The sequence below is a fragment of the Corvus cornix genome, chromosome 1 (genome assembly GCF_000738735.6).
Source record: "Corvus cornix cornix isolate S_Up_H32 chromosome 1, ASM73873v5, whole genome shotgun sequence".
Lineage (NCBI taxonomy): Eukaryota > Metazoa > Chordata > Aves > Passeriformes > Corvidae > Corvus > Corvus cornix.
In genome coordinates this window covers 47,228,649-47,248,822 of record NC_046332.1, presented here as the reverse complement: position 1 = coordinate 47,248,822, position 20,174 = coordinate 47,228,649, and the positions used below count along the sequence as shown (strand labels likewise).

Below are 20,174 nucleotides of genomic sequence, written 5' to 3'. Positions count from 1 at the left end.
GAACGCATCAGGGCTCAATTCTGCAGGTGATGAGGTTTTCTGATCATGCCCATCTTTTTTTCATTCTACAGATGATTGAAGAACATAGCATTGGTGGTCGTAGTCTAAGAAGCTCAGTGATGTTTATTTGAAACAGAGCCTTTACAGGAGGGGGGACTCGTAAGACTGCAGAGTGGCTTTTAATTTTTTTTTTTTTTAATTTAAACTTTATGAGTTGATGTTAGAAAAATCTGTTCAAATACTAAGGCTCAAAGAATCTTAAAAATTAGGGAAAGCAATTCATGAACTACCAACATAAATAGAAAAAAATCAACCTGGCTGTTCTTGCAATAAGGCCTTTAATGGTTCCTCATGATCTTAAGTGCACAATGGACTGGCTAGCTGGAGTGTGGTTTTTTAAGGCCATATTGTCACAGAGAATGGAAATTGTCCTTTTGTGAACTTCTGATTTCAATACCAATCTCTTTTTAACCAAGTACAACACATCCCTTCCCTCCTCTCCATATCTTCTCTGCCCTTACAGCTTCTGCGTGGGATAAAGCTGCCTGTGAAATCTGTATTGTTTTGCAGAATTTTCTTTGATTAGACCAAAGGAGGAAGAATTATCTAATTGCGTGTCTGAATAACACTGATCACATGACTCCCTAATTCCAGCTGTCCTAGCTGAAGACTGCAGCAGCAGAATATTTTCTAGAACTGATTTTTTTTTTCCTGAGCCATTCTTAATCCTCAGTTATAAGGACTTCCACCAGTCATTAGAGTCATAGAGAGTAATAAAGAAAAGAAGTAAGGTCTGATAATCCCAAGAGTGATTGGCAATGGGATATTTTGAAGAATTGTCCACACAACTAAACCATAGTACATCCCTGGATTCAGGAAATGTGCAGCACACTGAAGATGCAGGTGGCTTTTTTCTTCCCATTCTAAACATTTTGAAAGATTTCCATATGTGTTCTGTCATCTCTCTGAAAGTGAGCATCTGAATATTGCAGTAGAAATGATGTGTACTGACATAGTGGCAGTTTTTTACATGCACACTTAACTCTTGGAAAGACTAGGTACAGAACAATGGGAGCCCAGTCCTCTCACAGAAGCTTTCAACTTAAGTTTCATGAGTTTTTGGACTTGCCTTATGGTATTAATTCTCAAAAATACTTGTCTTGACCACCTGCTTTTTTCTTTTTTTCTCCAAGTATGCCGCCCTTAGGAGCTGTGTGTTTCTCATCTCTTGATTATCAGAGAGCAACTTTACTTTTTTTTTTTTAATCCTGAGTTGAATTTCCAAAAGGAACATGAATCTCATATGTTTAAAAGATCAGCTTACATTACTTCTCCTGTAGCCATTTCACTTTTCCTGCTTTCAGTCAAGAAACTGCAGCCAGATATATTTTCTAAAAGCCTTTACTTTTGTATCTAGGCAGAGGATATTCTCATGAGTGTCATTGAGTATCTTTAGATACAGAGGGGAGACACTAGCAGACAAAAGGTTGCACATGACTGTTTTCTAAAACTTCAATGATATAGTTGGTTTTCAGGGCAGCTGTGGCTTTTTTCATCATTTGTCAGGATTTGTGGTGGAATTTACTTTCTGCTTCTAGAATATTCTGTTTCACTTGTTATTCTTACATTTTTGTGAGAATTGGCTACTATTCTGCCTCTATCAGACCAAGCCCCAAGTTCTCATTTGCCAAATTTACTGTCTTCTGTTCCTTTAAGAGTATGAATCTAACCAGGAAGAAGCTTCAAAATATTCGTGCTGTTTATTAGGTTCATTATGGCATGCAAATACATAACTTTCAGTTCAAGGGAGTCAGAGGAGAGGAACAGAAGTGAAAGCGCTCAGCAGAAGATTCTGTTCTTTTGAAAAATGTGACGTGTAGAAGAAGCTTGGCATTAATATTGTTGATCTGAAATCACAGCGTAATGACAACTAGCATTATCTACACCCAGAGATTCAGACACACTGCCCCATTCCTGAGCAAAATCAGAAACTATAGCAAATCTCTGAAATAGAAAGGCCGCTTGCAAAAATTTCTAAAAGGATGTTATAGGGTAAAAGATGCATTCTGTCAATAAAAGTGGTACTGAAAAACAGAGGCAAACTAGTATAATTTGTTTTAACTATGTTCTGTTGGTTCTTCTTTTCATGCAAGGTAAGCAGCAAGGATGAAGACTTCTTAGACCTTTCAGTTGATGTGGAGCAGAATACTTCAATCACTCACTGTTTAAGGTAGACACAAAAATCTGAATTTTTGACATTTGCCTTCACCTGTTGCCCAGAAAGCAGGAAGTAAAACTAAAAGCTGACAGTTCTATCTTATGTAGATACAGGTGTATAAAGTTATGTTCATATGGTACATTTATGTGGCTATTTCATATAAAAAGCTAGCATTTACAGCTTTCTTTTTTTGCCCAGGGGTTTCAGCAACACAGAAACTCTGTGCAGTGAATACAAGTATTACTGTGAAGAATGTCGCAGTAAGCAAGAAGCACATAAAAGGTACATCCCACTTAGGGAAGGAGAAAAACAACCCATGCTTTTAATGAAAATACTCTGGTATTTCCTTTCATGTGCATGTGTCAAGGAGAGAACACCCTTTTCCCCTTAATTTTTCTACTCTTCTTCCACTTAAAAGTAACTTGCCTGCATTCCTCTTGCAAGAATTCAATGTGTCTATTTCCATGAGTAATGAGAATCCATGTAATGCATTTAGGGACTCCTTTGATCATCATTTATTTTACAGATGAGAAAAGGAAGGGTCTTAAGACCAAAAATAAGTTAAAAAGCCAAGTTAAAACAAAATGTCAGTGACTAATCAAAGATAATAAGCAATGTTGAAAAGTCATTGATTGCATGTGACTTTTTAAACTTAGTTTTGTTTTGAAGATAAAATAATTTTTCTATTTGCTGAAAGAATCATTTTGATAGCACTTTTTGTAACTATTGTTGTTAGCTGGGTTTCTGATTTCTTAAAACTGTTTAATTAGTTGTGCTAAACTGCTTCACAGTGCTCCTGAAAATCATCAGAAGCTCTGTGGAAGCCTGAAAATCACTATGTTTAAAAACAATTCTTGTCTGCCTAATAATTCTTCTAGTCTTGTTTACACCTTTGAAAAAACCTGTCATTTTGTGTACTGTGTGGTTATTTATTATCTGAGAAAGTGTTTGGCTGAAGGAGTGGGAACTCTGACATGCTCTACTGGTTATACCACTGCTGCTGGTTATTTGGTTTACCACAGATTGCACAAACAGCTTTTGCATATCTCATCTGCCAGGTCTGCCTTCACACGTTGCCTAAGCTTACTAATTGGTGTCTGGTAGAGGTTGTGAATCCAGGCCTGGCCTGTTGTTTTCTGTTGTCTGAGCTCTTTTTCTGTGTGGGAGGTAATGTGATCCCTGGCCAATATCAACTGGGTTGACATAAACCTGTACTGCAGGCATTTCTGTATTAGCAAAACACAGCTTTGATTGTTTATACTTTGGGTTTCACGTAGGGCTGAAGTTCAGTTTCACTGCAGTCACATTTTTCTTCCATCTCTATAAAACAGTTTGTCTGTGATGGGGTCTTCTCAGCTAGCAAAGATGGTGTACCAGATTTCTTCACCATTGAAAGAGCTCCTAATATCAAACACAGTTACATTATAAGGAGAGGACTTAGTTTTGAAAACAGAGCAGAAACTATAGCTACAACATAATTAAAACATAACTCTCCCTAAAAATAGTTGCTTCTGTCATCTTTCTGCCCTTCTCCAGCTGTTTTCATTTCCTAGTTCCCATGTGGGCAGGTGAGTTATCAAGGAATTTTTCCCTAGTCCCCTACCTTTTGAAAAAGCGTTGTCTTTTACAAATTTCCTGACATTCTCAAAGTACGGTCTTAATAGACATGTCTGAAACCTGGCCTGTGTTGCAGAGACTTTTGAGCTGCCTTTTGGGGCTGAAAGCAGTTTGAAAAACTCAGCACTGTGCTGATCTAAGGCACTTGGCTGTGCCAAGAAGCAGAGCACTCTGGTTTGGTTGTTCTGCTAGGATGGGCAAATTCCTTGCCCAGAGATTTGGAAGTCTGTATTTGCTGCCAGGCCAGCTAGGATTGGCTGAGAAGGGTTCATAGGCACTGATGTGAAATCTCAATACCCCATGCTAGGGAAACGGGCTAGTGAGCCCTCAGTAAAACTAGGTCACTTTCTGGCTTTGACTGCCGTAAAACATTGCTGCAGCATTTGTACAAAATTATTGTGCCAGAGCACAGCCTTATCTTGTTTGGGTAGCAGGAGGTAGGTGGATAACAGTGGGCTGTTTGTGTCCCTTGGAAATTCTAAATGAATGGCTTGGAAATGAGTGGCTAGGTAAACTTGGAGTAATACTTCTGTGACAAAGTGGTGTAACAAAGCTCATTTTGAAAAGCTTGTTTGACTTGGCTGGTGTACTGGGAAATTCAGCTGGAACAGGACCTCTGAAACAACTATTGCAATACCTGCATTGTGTATCAAGTGGAATCTAGGTTTTGCTTTTGGAAGCTCTAGAAAGCTCTGGGTAAATATACTTAAAAATTTAATTCTGTGCTATGTGATCTTTATGTCTAAATTAGTATGTGAGTTCATCATGGCTGTTTTTATATATTATATCTTCTTTTTTTAAGCACATTTTCAGTTCTCTCATTTGTTAAAAATCTCCCTTTAGCAGCACAGCTAAACTATTTTTTAAACAGCTGATTATTTTGGTTTCTTTTAATGTAATGCAAAGATTTTTAAAGACTTCAATAGAACAGGTTTCTTGTTTGTTGATATCAGCTGAATGTTTTGGATGAATATTGGAAATACTGCTGGTTTTTTGGTTTTGTTCCTTTTTTCAGGATGAAAGTAAAAAAGCTGCCTATGATTCTAGCTCTCCATTTGAAGAGATTTAAATACATGGATCAGCTGCATCGATACACAAAACTCTCTTATAGAGTAGTTTTCCCTTTAGAGCTTCGTTTGTTTAACACCTCAGGAGATGCCACCAATCCTGACAGAATGTATGACCTTGTTGCTGTGGTAGTTCATTGTGGAAGGTAATAACTCTCTTTCAGGCAAGGGATTTTTGTATAAGCATAACTGTGTTTAAAAGAACAACACAAAGCATCCAGTATCATATAAATCAATGGCATTTAAAGACCCCCTTAAAATAAAAGCTTTTTAGGAAAAAAAGTGTCGTGGGGAGAAACTACCAGTCCTGGCAGAAATTACAGCTTTGTTACTGTGACAGATCATTGTGAAAAGTAGTAACTGTATTTCACATTAAAAATCTTTTTATGAACTTAACTATGTTAAAAAAAAAAAAAAAAAAACAAAAAAACAACAAACCACGAAGTGCAGAGTATCATGTAACAATAATAACATTTAAAAACATTTTCTGAGAAAAAAGCTTTCTTTGGAAGGAAAGCATTCTAGAAAGATTACTGTATAAAGCATTTCCTTTAGGGTGTGGGGTTTTTTTCTTAAGGCTTGAGTAACATTTTCTGAAATATATCCATATATTGTGAATTTTGTTGATTACTTTGTTTCATCGCCTTCAAAATAGGACTGTTAGATTCGTATTTGATTTTGCTATACTCTACAAGCAAGGCTTAAAATCATGTTGTTCTACAAACTGCTTATTGGGTAGATAAAAGCCCCAAAGGTGAAAATTACAATTTGACATCTAAAATCACAGAATAATATATATTGTGAGGTCAAATATTTAAATCTCAAAGCAGGGTAACTTTGATATTAGATTAGGTTGCACAGGTCCCAGTTTCATAACTAGGAATGCTGATTTCACGTCCTCTTTTGGCAATTTGTTCCAGTTACTCAGTGTTCTCACAGTGAGTAAAGAGTAGAGCTAAGATAAATAGATCTCAAATTGGAAAATTCTGGAAAATAAGCCTTTGTGCCATAGCTTTCTGGGGACACTCTTTTTCTGGATTTTAAGGGAAATTCTTTCTGGCCATTCTGTCCTCTTCTGACCATTTCTGCCTCCTTCATTGAAGCTGCACTCTTGGGGGCTTCTCTATTCTCAGAGCCATGGCATGAGATGACCCCTGTTTTCATGGTGTAGGTGATCTGGTACTCAGACATGTCCCTCAGGGATGGGAGCCTTCCCTCCCTGATCCAGGCACAAAAACTGCGTGAGTGCTGTTAGCCACTTAGGGCAGCTCCAGAGCTGCTCTCACTCAGTTTTTCACTTCCAGTTGTAAGGCTCTTTCAGAAACTGTACTGTTTGCTTACTTGAAACCTGATGACAAGTAAGACACACTTAAAGTTTTGCTGGGTTGTTTTTTTCTGTCACAGTTGCGGTGAAATTTCTTGTCTGCCATAACTGAAGAGGCTGAGCGTTGTTACAGTTTTGACTGGGAGCCTCCTCATTGCTGAGCTTCTTGAGACTCCTAAACTGCCAGTTTACTTCAGTTTTTGTTTACAGTGGACCAGATAAAGACATTCATGACTGAGACTGTAGATGAGCTGCAGTTCTACAGCCCTTTTTCTTTCTGAAGATCAGAAAAAGTTTGGGATCTGTTCTGTCTCTATGAAATACCAGAATGCTTTCTTGATTTCACTTCTTTGTCTCTGTTTAAGATTTCATTTATATTTTCAACACCTGTGCTGCTCATTCCTCATTTGAAATTATAATCCTTTATTTAGCACAATAAATAAGGCCACATTATGAAAATGATGTAAGTAGAGAGTAATAAAGAAGAAAAGACACATCCAAACAGATATTGTAGTGGTAGCCATTTTAATTACTGTTAAGTATTGCTTTTCTACAAGAAAAAACAATTAAATGGAATGCATTTCCACATATATGTGTGTTATTGTTTATGTTTTTTCCTAATTTTATTTTGCAGTGGCCCTAACAGAGGACATTATATTGCAATAGTGAAGAGTCATGATTTTTGGTTGCTTTTTGATGATGATATTGTTGAGGTAAGCCCAACCAGAGCACATGCACCACCCTTGTGGATATGTTTATTTAAAGTAGAATGACAGAAATGAAAAGAGGCTTCATCTCCAGTCTAAATGAGCAATAATTGTGTGTGCAGAGCTGTGCCTTACAGTCTGACTGTACAACACTTTGAATTGCATTTCGGTTTTTATACTTAAAGAAGCTCCTTTTTTGATGACCACTGTCTTTCACCATTGTTTAATAAGCTATTCTGTGGCCAGAAGACAAATAATGATACAGATAAATTGGATTTTTAGCTTACAATACACAGGAATTTGTGCATACTTACAACAATATTTAAAAATTTATGTGTAAGACATATATAGCTGCTCTCCTCTGTGCCGGTGATGGCTGAGGGGAAGCTGAAACACAAGTTTAAGACTTATTTGGATTTTACTATTTTATGTAACTATATGAAAGTTAATTTGGTTTGACAGTAATTTTTAGAGTGGAACTTAATTTTATGTGTATATTATGCAAGATATTCCTACTTTAATTTTTTGTGGTTTTATGTACAGAAAATAGATGCACAAGCTATTGAAGAATTCTACGGGTTGACATCAGACATCTCAAAGAACTCTGAGTCTGGTTACATCCTCTTCTATCAGTCTCGAGACTGAGAGGGAGCTGTAGTGAAGAGAGATTTTTGTGTCTCACATCTTCTCTATCCTGGAATGGAGCAAGCACTGAAGAGCAGGAGAGCAGGGAGCTGTAGGGGCAATAGCACAGTTTGCACACAACTAAGTAAAGAGTTTGGGGTTCCTAAAACTTTTGTATCTTTTTCATTTTATTTGCTCAGGTATCATGCTGACTACACATCTCCACTGCATCCCATAAGCAAAAAGAGAGATACCAGCCACTCTTGCAGGAGCTTTCCTTTGGGGAATACCATCTCTGTGGTCCTAGTTCAGAGCCCATTGAAGCCTTTCATGGACTTCAGTGGCCTTTGAATCAGGTTCTCACTGCACTGCCAGCCTGGTGCAGTTAGGAGCGTTAGAAATCTGTATTTTATACAGACTTTGTGTATAGCAGGTAAAGGATTCTCTGTGGAGTTAGTTTCCTGTGCTTAAGTTTGAAAGAATAAGGTTTGGAGGGTTAACATATAAGCAAGAAATTATGTCTGGGCCCAACTCAATTGCCTTCTTGATGGAAGTGGTTTAACTGAAGGTGTAAACTGGTGTCAGGGAGGCAAGGATGCTTTGCTTCTGTGGAGAAGCTTACATTATTTATAATGTGTGATCGGGAACAATCAGTCAAGATTATGGCTTTTAATCTCCGTATGGGGAAAGATTTGGTTTGCAATAGTTTATTTCTATTTATAAATTATTGTAGCTTAGGATCTTGTGTATTGTCCTTTATTCTAACAAGTATTGGAAATTTTATATATTAATTTGAATTAAAACTAATCATGTTTAAATGTTAAAGGAGAGTCAATACAAATTACAAAAACAACGACTACAATATCTGAAAAAACTTAGTAACACAGAAGAGATTTCCTTCTGGAGGAACTGGTGTCTAACCAAGGTACTTTAATTAAATTAGAATAGACTCTTCATTAATGGGTGAAAAAAAGTGATCTAACTATTATATAAGAAGACTTAAATCATCTTTTATATAATAGGAAATGGTGATGCAGTGGTGGTATACTGGTCTTTGTAGTTCTTTGATGATTTGTTAATGGTTCATACTCTAGGCAAATTAGAATGATTTGGATCGAAGTAAACAATTTTAAGAATATTATTTCCTCTCCTAAAAGCACATCAGTTTCCATTAAACATTAAATTATGTCTGAGTAATAAGAAGAAATAGGTTTGGAATTTCATGAGACTGAAGATACCACATTCCTGCAAAAGTAATAATATTTAAGTCCTGTATAGTGGAAATTTTTGAAACTAAGCAGTTTACCTTGCTTTAGGTATGAAACAGCATTAAGAATTAAATCTTGACAAAACACCTGATCTGTAAGAAATGTGAACTATTTGACATTCTTCACTTAGGAGTACGTTGTCTGACAGTAGCTGAATGTAATTTCTGGAAGGTCATTGGATGTGCATTCCAGATTGTGGCAATCAGGTCTTGGATGTCTTTGTCGCTCCCTTGTCAGCTAGTGATTTTTACATTACTGTAATTTTCTAAGGTTATTTTATTGATACTGTTACAACTTTTAAAAAGAATGTCTCCTGTCTGCTGCTATAACTGACTATTTACTTACCTGTATCTTTTAGCTCAGGAAATGACTTCACCTATTCACTCAGTTGAACAAATCTTTAACAGGGTCACTAAATAAATTGGGCTATTGAGCAACTGTCATACTGTAACAAATCGCTTTTGTAAAACGCAGAGTTTCTAACGTCTTGGTTTGGCTAGAATTCTTTTTTAGAAGATTATGTATCATGATTAAACTACCAGCATTGTAAAGTAAAGCCTAAATATTGTGGGAGATGCAGAAAAAGATGGTTGGATTTTTCTGAAAGGATTCAGATAATGTTAAAACTCCTTTTTGGCTTTCAGTAGAAAAAGGGTTAAAGGGGTAAATCAGTTGGATAATGGTGCATGTTAGAAGGATGAAGTCCTTTGCATACTAAAGGTACAGAATTGCAAAACAACTGTCATATTACCTTTTGTTAATTTGGTCTTTTTTTTCCTCCTTTTTTTTCTTTTTTTTTCTTTTGTTTTAATGTAGTTAAAAGCTGAGGCTAGTTGATAAATGTTTTATACCGTAGCAAAATTTAAAACATTTCTGTTGTTTTACTGGTTTTACTCCTGCTCTGTATTTTTATAAGATACTGACTTTTATTTTGTATAAGGGTTTTGAGATAGTATTCCAAATTATATATTTCATTTTTCTTTTAGCGCAGCTGAAATAATTGTAAGTTCTTAATTAAACTGATGTCAGAAACTGCAACTTAAAAAAAAATTAAAAGAGACAGAAATATGAAATATAACTGATTGGCATGTAAAACATTATAGGATTTTTTTCTTGACTGTAATACAGTGAGGAGTGTGGGAAAGTTATCAGTTGTTGTAAATGGTGGAATTCATTTGCTGTGTAACTATGTAAATGTCAATTGGGATTACAGTCCCTTATTTTGTATATTGGAGCAAAAAAACTTCTATTAAATAAAGTATGTTCTCTAAAGATACATACTGTATCCTTTGTGGAGCCCAGATGGTCAGTCAGCTGCCTTTTGTGCTTTACAGTGTTTTTAAACAAAAAACCTATCTGGAACTTCCTGTATTAAGCCAAGTGCCCTGAGCCCTGGGGGAGAAGTGGTTTAAATATGCTGCATTAAGGAAATCATTGGGTGGCAGCCATGGTTTGGGTGGTGTACTTCTCTAGGAGGAGTTTTTTGGTAAATCCTTGGATTCTGGGGTAGAAGAGAAGGGAGTTTTAAATACTGTTCTTCCTGGACTTCTCCCTTAAAAAAAAATTTGTACCTTGCCACAAAATATGAGTCCAGGTTACCCAAGGGATTTCTGGGATTGTTGCCTTGTGGGAGGGAAAACAGAAGGAGAGAAAAATAGGAGTGTTTACAGCACTAATGTGGGAGAGAGACTGACAAAGGACCAGAGTGCAGCATCAGAAGTACAAGCTGCAGCTGGTTACAGTATCTGTGTGTGATCTGGGATCCTTCTTCACTTGGAGTCCACTCTTCTTTATCCCCCACTACAGTCTGTGACATCTGCATAGGAGTGTCAGATTAACAGATCTGACAGATCCACAGATCTTTATCCTTCTGGAGCAGCAGCTTGGAGCTGGGTAGGACATCAGGGCTTCTTCCCCGTGTCTGTCTCAGTGCTTCCACAAGTACTATTGCATATGCTCTGTTTGGATCATGTACAGATGAGAGTCTCTATTGGTTGGTTACTCTCTTTTGTGGTGATGTTTGTGAAGTTTAAAACCTGAAGTATCTGAAGCTTCTAGTTACTTTCCTAATTCCCTTACTGAAATTGAAGGAACATTATCTTGTGCTATTTGGTCTGGTTTCTCAACTGTAGGTGTAAGATGATCACGTTTAGTCTGTCTTATTATTAGGCTCATCCTTGTAACTAAATGAAATTTTGAAATGTGTAATCTTCAGTTACTTCAGAATGTATTTAGCTTTTTTTCTTCATACCTTTTCCTACAGGAATTTCCACTTGTCCTTATCAGAAAGACCCTAAATACATGCATTTATGTCATAAACTCCTCCTAACTTCCCTTGTAACCTTTCTAACTCTTAGACTGTTGATTCAAAATCAGTAGTTAGCATACAAAACCTCCACAACATGGATTATAAACGAACAGGGATGAATTCTCTTACACACAAAGCTTTGTCTACTTATATGCACAAAAAGGTGACATCTTTTTTTCTGTTTAACTGCTGACTTTGTTCAGTGACAGAATTCAGCTTGGTCTGAATGATGGAGAGTGGGGCTTTGAGAAAGTGTTGGAAATGCATCAGCCACTGAGGATGCCAAAAAGGGTTTGTGGTGGTTGGTTGGTTTGGATTTGTGGGTTTTTTGTTTTCATTTTGTCATGGTTTGGGTTTTTAAAAGTTGTCTGAGAGCAGTTTCTTGAAATTGTATTCATAGATGAAACCACCTCTTCAGTTAGCTTTATCTCTAAGAGAAGAAAACATTTCAGTACATGTTAATTATCTGTGGGCTGTAGAATTACACTGAAGATACTTTTGTGACTTTTCTAAAAGTTTAAACAATCCAGGTATGGATTGTTTTTTTCCAAGGAGTGGCTTTACTGCGGGAAGATTTCTACTTTTCCACCCACATTTGTCTGGGTTGATCTTAAGTTTGTGTATCTTAGAAGTTCAGGGCTTTTTTCCCCTCTTGACAATGCAGTATGCACTATTTATGGTTTTGGTCTTGTAAGGCTTCAAAGTCCTCCAGCCTCTCACAGCATAACATGAGATGTGTAATACCTTTGTCTCTTTAGCTGTGAGCCTCCAAGTACTCAATTGTTACTGAATTGATATTCTACGTAATCAAGGGTGGTTCACTTTGCAGCAGCTTTGCTACTGATGGATTGCTATAAATGAACTGTGCAAATCAACTACCATGCAAACAAACACAGGCTTCATCTCTTAAATACAGAGATCCCTGAAATCCATTGTTTCCAGTTTTAGTGATAGAGTGTGGTGAGGCAGTAATGAACTTCCTTTGGTCTCTGTTGAAGTATGTTCTTTGGGTAACTTCTATAAGAATGTGTTGGATATATAAGGAAGATTGTAGATATCACCAGTTTTGAAATGAACTGAGTAGTATCTTTGAGTTTCTTAACAAAAATACAAATAAATTCTATTCTTTCTTTCTCTGTAGTGGCTTGTGATTGCTGCCTGCATAAGAGATTGTAAGGGCTCAGAGAAGAGCAAGGTACTTTTTACCCAGGTCTTTGTTACGGAATCTATGTTGGCATCATTAGGGAGCCTTAGTTACACAGGGCTCATCAGTCGTGTCCTTGATCTGCATTCCACAGGTTATATAATGCAGGAGAGAGAATGCACAGCAGGAATCTGTCTGGGAATAGAGAGAAGTAGCTTTAAAATTATTTACTAACGCAATAGATATGAAAGCAGCATTCCCCCAAAAGACAAAATACTGTATTTAGTGCAGATTCCTGGTATTCAGAGAGTTTAGGGGGTACTCAAAACATCCTGCCATTCTAGGTTTTTTCATGCCTTTGTGTGTGTGTTTAATTTGTTATTTCAATCTATTTGAAATTTCTGTCTGTACACAGATTTTTAGGTTGATATGATTGTATTAATGAGTGCTCCTCCAGAAACAATTTATGCGTATATGTGAGTCACATGGAGTGTAATCTTTTAGTGGTCTGATCTACAAAGATTTTCTGACTCTTCGCTTAGGACCCCTTTGTGTATTTTCTGTAACTGATTTTAGAAAAAAAAGTACTGAAGATCTCAAAATATTTTATTAGCAAGTTGTATTATTGAGTGATTCAATATCCAGGGATGCCTCTGCTCTCGAGCCTCAGCTGAATTTGAGTGTCATCACATGGTAACACAGCTTGGTGTACATCAGCTGCTCTGAGGTGCATTGTTATGGTATTTCAACTCTGTTTCACTGGGTGTTGCTTCATTGCAGTGGCTGCTGTGATCGGCTCTCATGGGATGTGCTAACAACATTCAGCTTGAGTTGCCTATTTCCATGCTTGCACATTTATTTGGCTTTCTGGAGGCTCATTATCCCAATATTATGTCACATCAGTCTTCTCTGCATCTTCCACGTCAAGGAAGATTGCCGACACACAGCCTCAGACAATATTTGGTAAATTACTGAGTTGTATGTCACAGATGAAAATATCTGATGATTTCTGTTTTCTAAATTGTCATGTCTCTGTGGTGAAAATACTCTTCAATATAAAAAAAAATTGGAATCATGGGATTGAACAAGTGCAGCCTTGGTGCACCCTTTTCCTCCTCTTTTTAAGGAGGCTATGAAAGGCATGCAGTGTTTCTCCCTAAGGCTGCTACATAATCAGAAACGTATTTGAAAAATGAAATCTTTGTTTTGCAGCAGATGCCTTTTAGATTATTTTTGAGTTTGTTTGGAGTACCATGTGATGGCATGGCAGTGTTACATGGGGGTCTGTCAGAAGCAGGTTATAAGAAGACCTGTTAGGAGCTAGATGCCAGAGAGGTCTCACTTTAATTGCTAATCCCAGTGCAGTCTAACAGGACCCAAATTTTGCAGAGCAACCACCAAGAACCTTCTTTTCTTTTTTTTTTTTTTTTTTTTTAAATTCTGGTAACTTTTCCTGAATTGGAGAGTACTAAAGGGAGATACTACAGGTTGAGATCCAGAAGTGTGTTCCACATATGTATCCCAACACCAGTTAGCCTCTTTTTTCCCATATTTTGCATGTAGAATAACTCATAATTTACCAAAGGAGAAGAGAGACAAAAATTACTATAGTTCCTAAGCTGTCTTTTGTCTTTATTCATTACAGGATTGTGTGCAAGGTAATATATAATTGGGGGGGGGGGGGGGGGGGGGGCGGAATGTTGAAAAATAACTTTGCCATTTTAAAAAAGTAGAATGCATGATAGTTTTGCGCTTCAGTGAGTAAAGAAAATTTTCGAAGAATACGAAGCAGTGAAAGGCTGCTTTTTGGACAAATTTGGTAAATTTAAAAAATAATCACATACTGAAAGCTTGTTAATAAGGATTAGAGTGAGATGAAAAAAGCCCCAGAGCCTTGAAATCTCTGAAAACAGTGACAGCCCACCAGGCTGGCTGATGGGGCAGTCTGTATTACACCAGTTATTGACCTGCACTGTCAGCGTGTGTGTCCAAAACGTGGCATCTCCTGGTGCTTGTGTTGCACATTGGATACCTCTACACACGTCAGAAGACACAGCTGTCTGTTCAGCTGAAAACTTCCGTAAGTTTTACCTGGGATGATAATGACAGTACAGCAATATTTGTCTCTAAGTGCACAAATGCCAACTTCTATTTTGGAAACTGAGAAGGAAGAATGTGAGAACACAACTGCCAAGTGTCCGCCTCACAAAAAGATAAATCTTGGGTTTATATGGGGATGCTGAGTCCTGAGTAATCCAGTCCCACTTCAGTGTTTTCCATCAAGAAAATGTGTTTCAAGCAGCTGCCACAAATCTCAGGAGGAGACTTGGCCTGCCTGCCACTTGTCCTGTGGTATTCTAGTGTTGCAGCCACCTACATGAAGTGCGATAAAAATTCCATCTTATAAAACACTCCTTGCAAAATTAGTGGTGAGACCGGGTAGAAGGCTGCATAAGCTGGTCCCCTGCTCTTCCTCTTGTGTGCAACAGGCACAGCAGCTTCAAGGGCTTAGCATATGCGCGGTGGTTTTCATAGTCAAGACATCTTGTTCTAACTTGCTCTGTTTGGCAGTTTTTAACTGAGGGGCACTTTAACATCTGCTTGTGGCGATAATCTCATTAAACCATGATCCGACTCCAATTTCCATTCCTGGCTGGGCATGCATAGAAAACATTTCCTGATGTTTCGTGGCTGTTTACCAAAGTACTAAGAGCAGAAGAACTGTGTTTTTTGTTTAGTTCCCTCAAGGTTTGGGTAAGATTGTAGGGGTCAATAGGCAGGAAGGTTAATCATTAAATTTAAAAGTAGTGCAAAGGCATAATTCATATGGAAGCAAGGAGTGATGAAAGTTTGTGGCATTGAATGTCTGAGAGAGCAAACCTTTCAAGTGCTCCCTATGAGCATATGGACCCTCTAAAAGCAACATCTCTCTCTGAGTATTGCCTGATAGGCTGATACAGTGCAGATGACTTACCTTTTCTGGTGAAATGAAAAGCAGTGAAGCATTTTTTGCATTCTGCTGGCAAGGTCTACAGTAATTTTGGAGGCTTGAGATGTTTTTCATTGAAAATTATTTTGATGCTTTGTGATTAATGATTTACTGGAATCCTTCTTACAGATGATTAAATTCGGTGAATTAAAGTTCCAAGTCTTCTCGTATCAAGGCTGGTTTTCCATTGTTGCTGTTATTTTTTAAATTATATTAAGGAAGATGTGGAGATTAGGATTCAGCTGTCACATTAGCGCTCCATTTCTTTGGCTGATTGCTCTGTTGTGGATGTCTAGATAATTATATGTAAATCACTGATTTCTTGCTAATGGTCGACTTGAGGGGTTTTTTCCACAAATCTGACAGTTTTTGAATGTTCCTCCTAAAGTGTGAGGAGGAATTAAAAAAAACGTTTTGACCTATTCATACAAACGTAAGCTGAATGTAGACATGCAAATGCCTAAAGTGCAGTATCTAAACGTGGATGTTTTCAAACTGCTACTTTTATACAGGAAACCAGGCTACATATTTGAAGACAAAAACTGCTGAAATGAAAGTGCCTGAAACTAATCATTTCAATATGATTTAAAATCCTGCTTGTCTTCTGAATATTTCTTCAGTGTCAACGGTAAAAACCCCCCTAAAATGAAAAGGAGCTACATAATCTCAGTGTCTTTGGAAAGGTCATTGCAATGTGGATGCCTAATACGGAGTTGGAAGCCTAACTTTTTATACAGAGTTGGCAATTTTGGCCTGATGTATTAATAGAAATTTTAAGTTCACAGAAGGTAAAAATTCCATCTCGTGGATGGTGATGAAAATCTACAGGGCCACAGGACTGAAACTTTTTACATTATAAAATCCTTGTTTTCTTAAAATCACTGGAGCTGGTAATAGCAATGGTCAAAGCATTAGGGGTGTCCTGAGTGTGGCATGTTCAAACCTGTGCGAGCAAAGGCTCTCATTTATGGATGATTAATGCTGTTCGTACAAAAAGGCTAACATCAACAGTGAAGCTTTCACATGCTATGTGTGAAAAAGCAGAATTTTCAAAAACTCTTTTGAAAGCAGTCTTTGCTCATAACTTTACTGCACTCAGTTAATTGAACTATTCTTTCTCCAGAGCTTTGTCTCATTCAGATACCATTTGGGGCTTGGAGAAAACATTCGCAGTAAGTTTGGATGCCGTTAAAATTCAAATGAATGAATTTCAGCCTAAAACTGAGTGAAGTATGCAGCCAAACATAGTTATAATTATTCCATTCACGTCAGTAATAGCTGACTTATCCCATATAGAATTTTAAATCTTCAAAGCTGAATTAATAAGCCTCAGAAAATTATGCTTAGTCTGTTTTCTTATACTGTTGACCTGAAGTTTTCTTTTGTTTTGATCATACAGCTATTTGAGAAGAACAGCCCCCTCCTAGAACATGTAATAGACTAAATGACACAGTTATGTGACATGTACATGCCGTTCTGTCAAACACTCACTCTGGAGTGTTTCCTCCTGAAGTTTTGCCTCAAAAACCAAGACATACAGTTGGTGCCCGTGAAAGTGGGAAAAAAACAACAATTTGGTTTGAAGCACTTCATATTGAGGTACAGCAGTAAGACCATGCTGTTTGATTTAATAATTTTTCTGTGGAACCTAACCGTAAGTACATGTCCACAGCTATGGGCAGTCGGGTTCCCTGGCTGACACCTTTTATAAGTCAGGAATAAGAATCAGGACTGCCATTTTAATATGCCTGGTAGTAGTGATTCATGAAAGTTTGGCTGACGTAATGGAAACCATTGAGAATGTGTATGTCATGTTGTTTTTCCTTTCTAACCTTCATCGTTTCCTTTTGGAATGTATTAGCAATTACACCTAGTTTGTTAGGGGAAAAGCAGGGGATGATAATTCCCAGCCCTTCATCTCCTTCTTCCCCTTCAGATCTGGCACGTCACCTTTTGAAAGTGTCCAGTTTCCCCTGGATGTTAAAGGTACCATTTTCTTATTTTATCTAGCAGGGTTTCTCTATGTGGTCTCCAGCTTGTCTAAAATAAGGGCTGAGATTTCCAGAGGGGTTGCCCAGACACCTGCCCCAGTTGTGGAAAATCCTAAGTGGTGTGGGGTATAGGAGGACATAGGCCAGACCCTGAAGCAGTTTTCTGACCCAGTAGCCTGGAACTTTCCCCCTGAGCAAATTCAGAATCCAGCTGAGGTGGGGAAGTATCTGAAGGAAAACTGCAGTAACAATGCTGATGAAAAGAAAAAGCTCATTGCCATGTACTGGGTCCTGGCTAACGCTTGCCACATGCTGCTGGATACTGCAGGGCAGAAGATACAGCCAGAGGAGCAGGAGAAAAAGCCAGCATACACCCCAATCACTCCAGCTGCAGCTAAAGCAGATGGGGAGCCTAAACCAATAACAATTGCCCCTGTCCAGAGAAAGAAACACAAAGCCAAATCCATTCGCCCAGTGGATGATGATGGACAGCCAGCAGAGGAATTGGAACCTGAAATCATCACTGAGTCCCTGTCCATAGAAAGCCTTTGTACCCTGAGGAAGGATTACACCCGACAGCCCAATGAAACTGTATTAAGTTGGATGGTCTGAATCTGGGATGCTGCAGGCAATGGTACAATTCTGGATGGCACTGGAGTGAGGCATTTGGGATCCCTGTCACGTGATCTAAGAATCGACCAAGGGATGACAAGGGGGCCTGAAGCTCTCAGTCTCTGGACACGGCTCTTAAGAAGTGTAAAGGAAAGATACCCGTGCTGGAAAGATCTCCAGCTGCAGCTAAACCCCTGGAAAACCATGGAACAAGGGATTCAATGCCTGAGAGAACTGGCAGTGATAGAGATCATATTCTCAGATGACCAAGCAATTAGGAGCCCTGACATGGTAAAATGCACACCAGTGGTGTGGCTGAAACTTGCCCAATATGCGCCACCAGAATACACCCCTGCTTTGGCAATGATGACATGGAATGACAGGGATGAGACAGTGAGTCCTATGGTGAGGAAGCTCTGGGCGTATGCAGACACTGTGCACGGCCCAACACAAGCAAGAATTGCAGCTGTGGAAAAGAGTCTGTCAGAGCCCATACAGAAGATGGAAGATAGGATGGACAAGACTCATCAGAAACTCAGGAAGGAGCTGAAAGAGGGCCTCCTCCAAATTGCATCAATGCAGACCAGAGGCCCTGTCACCAGAAGCAGACATCCCACGGCTAGGGAGAGAGGGTACACCCCAAGAGCTGAACTATGTGTGTGTCTTCCTCCTGTGTGCCAGTGGGGAAGACATGAAGTGGGATGGAAAACCAACTTCTGTCCTGGCAGCATGGGTGATGAATTGAAGGATGGTAATGCTGAGAGGGAGTTCCACCAGAAGGGAAGTAGCCCAAGTTTCGAATGATAACCGGGACTAGAGGGGCCCTGCCTCTAGCCAGGTAGAGGCCAGGGAGAATTGCATCTTTTGGACAGTTTGGGTCTGATCGCCTGGCACATCAGAACCACAAAAATACAAAGCCTTGGTTGACAGGGGTGCACAGTGCACCATCAAGACATGTGGGGGCAGAACCAGTTTCTATTTCTGGAGTGACAGGGGGATCGCAGCAGCTGACCCTGCTTGAAGCTGATGTGAGCCTGACTGGAAAAGAGTGGAAGAAACTTCCTGTTGTGACTGGCCCAGAGGCCCCGTGTATTCTGGGCATAGACTTCGTCTGGAGCGGGTATTTCAAAGACCTGAAGGGACTCAGGTGGGCCTTTGGAATAGCTGCTGTGGAGGCAGAGGGCATTAGGCAATTGAACACCCTGCCTGGACTATCAGAAAATCCTTCTGCAGTTGGGCTCCTGAAAGTGGAAGAGCAACGAGTGCCAATTGCTACCTCAACAGTGCACCGTCAGCAGTATCGGACAAATTGAGATGCTGTGATTCCCATCCACAAGATGATCCATGAGTTGGAGAGCCAAGGGGTGGTCAGCAAGACCCACTCACCCTTCAACAGCCCCATCTGGCCTGTGCGCAAGTCTGACGGGGAATGGAGATTGACTGTGGACTATCGTGCTTTGAATGAAGTGACTCCACCGCTGAGCGCTGCCGTGCCGGACATGTTGGAGCTCCAGTACGAGCTGGAGTCCAAAGCAGCGAAGTGGTACGTCACTATTGACATTGCCAATGCATTTTTCTCCATTCCTCTGGCAGCAGGGTGCAGGCCTCAGTTTGCCTTCACCTGGAGGGGCGTGCAATACACCTGGAACCGACTGCCCCAGGGGTGGAAGCACAGCCCCACCATCTGCCGTGGACTGATCCAGGCTGCACTGGAAAAGGGTGAGGCCCCAGAACATCTGCAGTACATTGATGACATCATTGTGTGGGGGAACACCGCAACCGAAGTGTTTGAGAAAGGAGAGAAGATTATCCCGATTCTCCTGGAAGCCAGCTTTGCCATCAAGAAGAGCGAAGTCAAGGGACCTGCCCGAGAGATCCAATTCCAAGCTGTATAGATGTGTATAAACGTGTGTGTTTAAAGTTGAAATGTATTAATTTGGGCATTGAGCAGACGGTATGGAATAAGGGGTGGAATGTCCTGGGGTGATGTTATGAAGCCACTTTATTCCTCAACCATCCGCTCAATGCCCAAGGACGCTGTGCCTTTAGGATGGACCCGGGGGTGGGGCCGGAGCCACGGACCCGAGGGGGCGTTGAACGGTTCAGCCCAAGGGCTCCAGGGTCTGGGCAGGGCTCGGGAGGGAGTGAGCCAGGAGCACTGTGCTGTTTTTCTGGGTTTTCTTTGTGTTCCAGCTAGCTGGGAAAAGGTTCTGTTGGGTTTTTTTTCTTGTTCTTTTTTCCTCTTTCGTTCCCCTTGCCTCACTGCCTCCCTTCCCTCCTCACTGGTCCAGGGAGCCTATGGGGA

The 20,174-nt window shown here is 39.4% G+C and overlaps 1 protein-coding gene across 2 annotated transcripts in view; it reads left to right on the top strand.

Moving 5' to 3' along the window:
* Window positions 1–10,101, top strand: part of USP12 (ubiquitin specific peptidase 12) — a 32,844-nt gene extending 22,743 nt beyond the window's left edge. The window contains exons 5-9 of one of the 2 annotated variants that reach the window (XM_039565632.1): window positions 2,154–2,230; window positions 2,417–2,500; window positions 4,851–5,048; window positions 6,861–6,939; window positions 7,477–10,101. In XM_039565632.1, coding sequence (XP_039421566.1) covers window positions 2,154–2,230; window positions 2,417–2,500; window positions 4,851–5,048; window positions 6,861–6,939; window positions 7,477–7,578 — 540 coding nt within the window. In that variant the 3' untranslated portion in view covers window positions 7,579–10,101. The remainder of the gene's footprint in view (window positions 1–2,153; window positions 2,231–2,416; window positions 2,501–4,850; window positions 5,049–6,860; window positions 6,940–7,476) is intronic. The other variant, XM_039565636.1, reaches the window with a different exon arrangement.
* The last annotated feature ends 10,073 nt before the right edge of the window (window positions 10,102–20,174 follow it).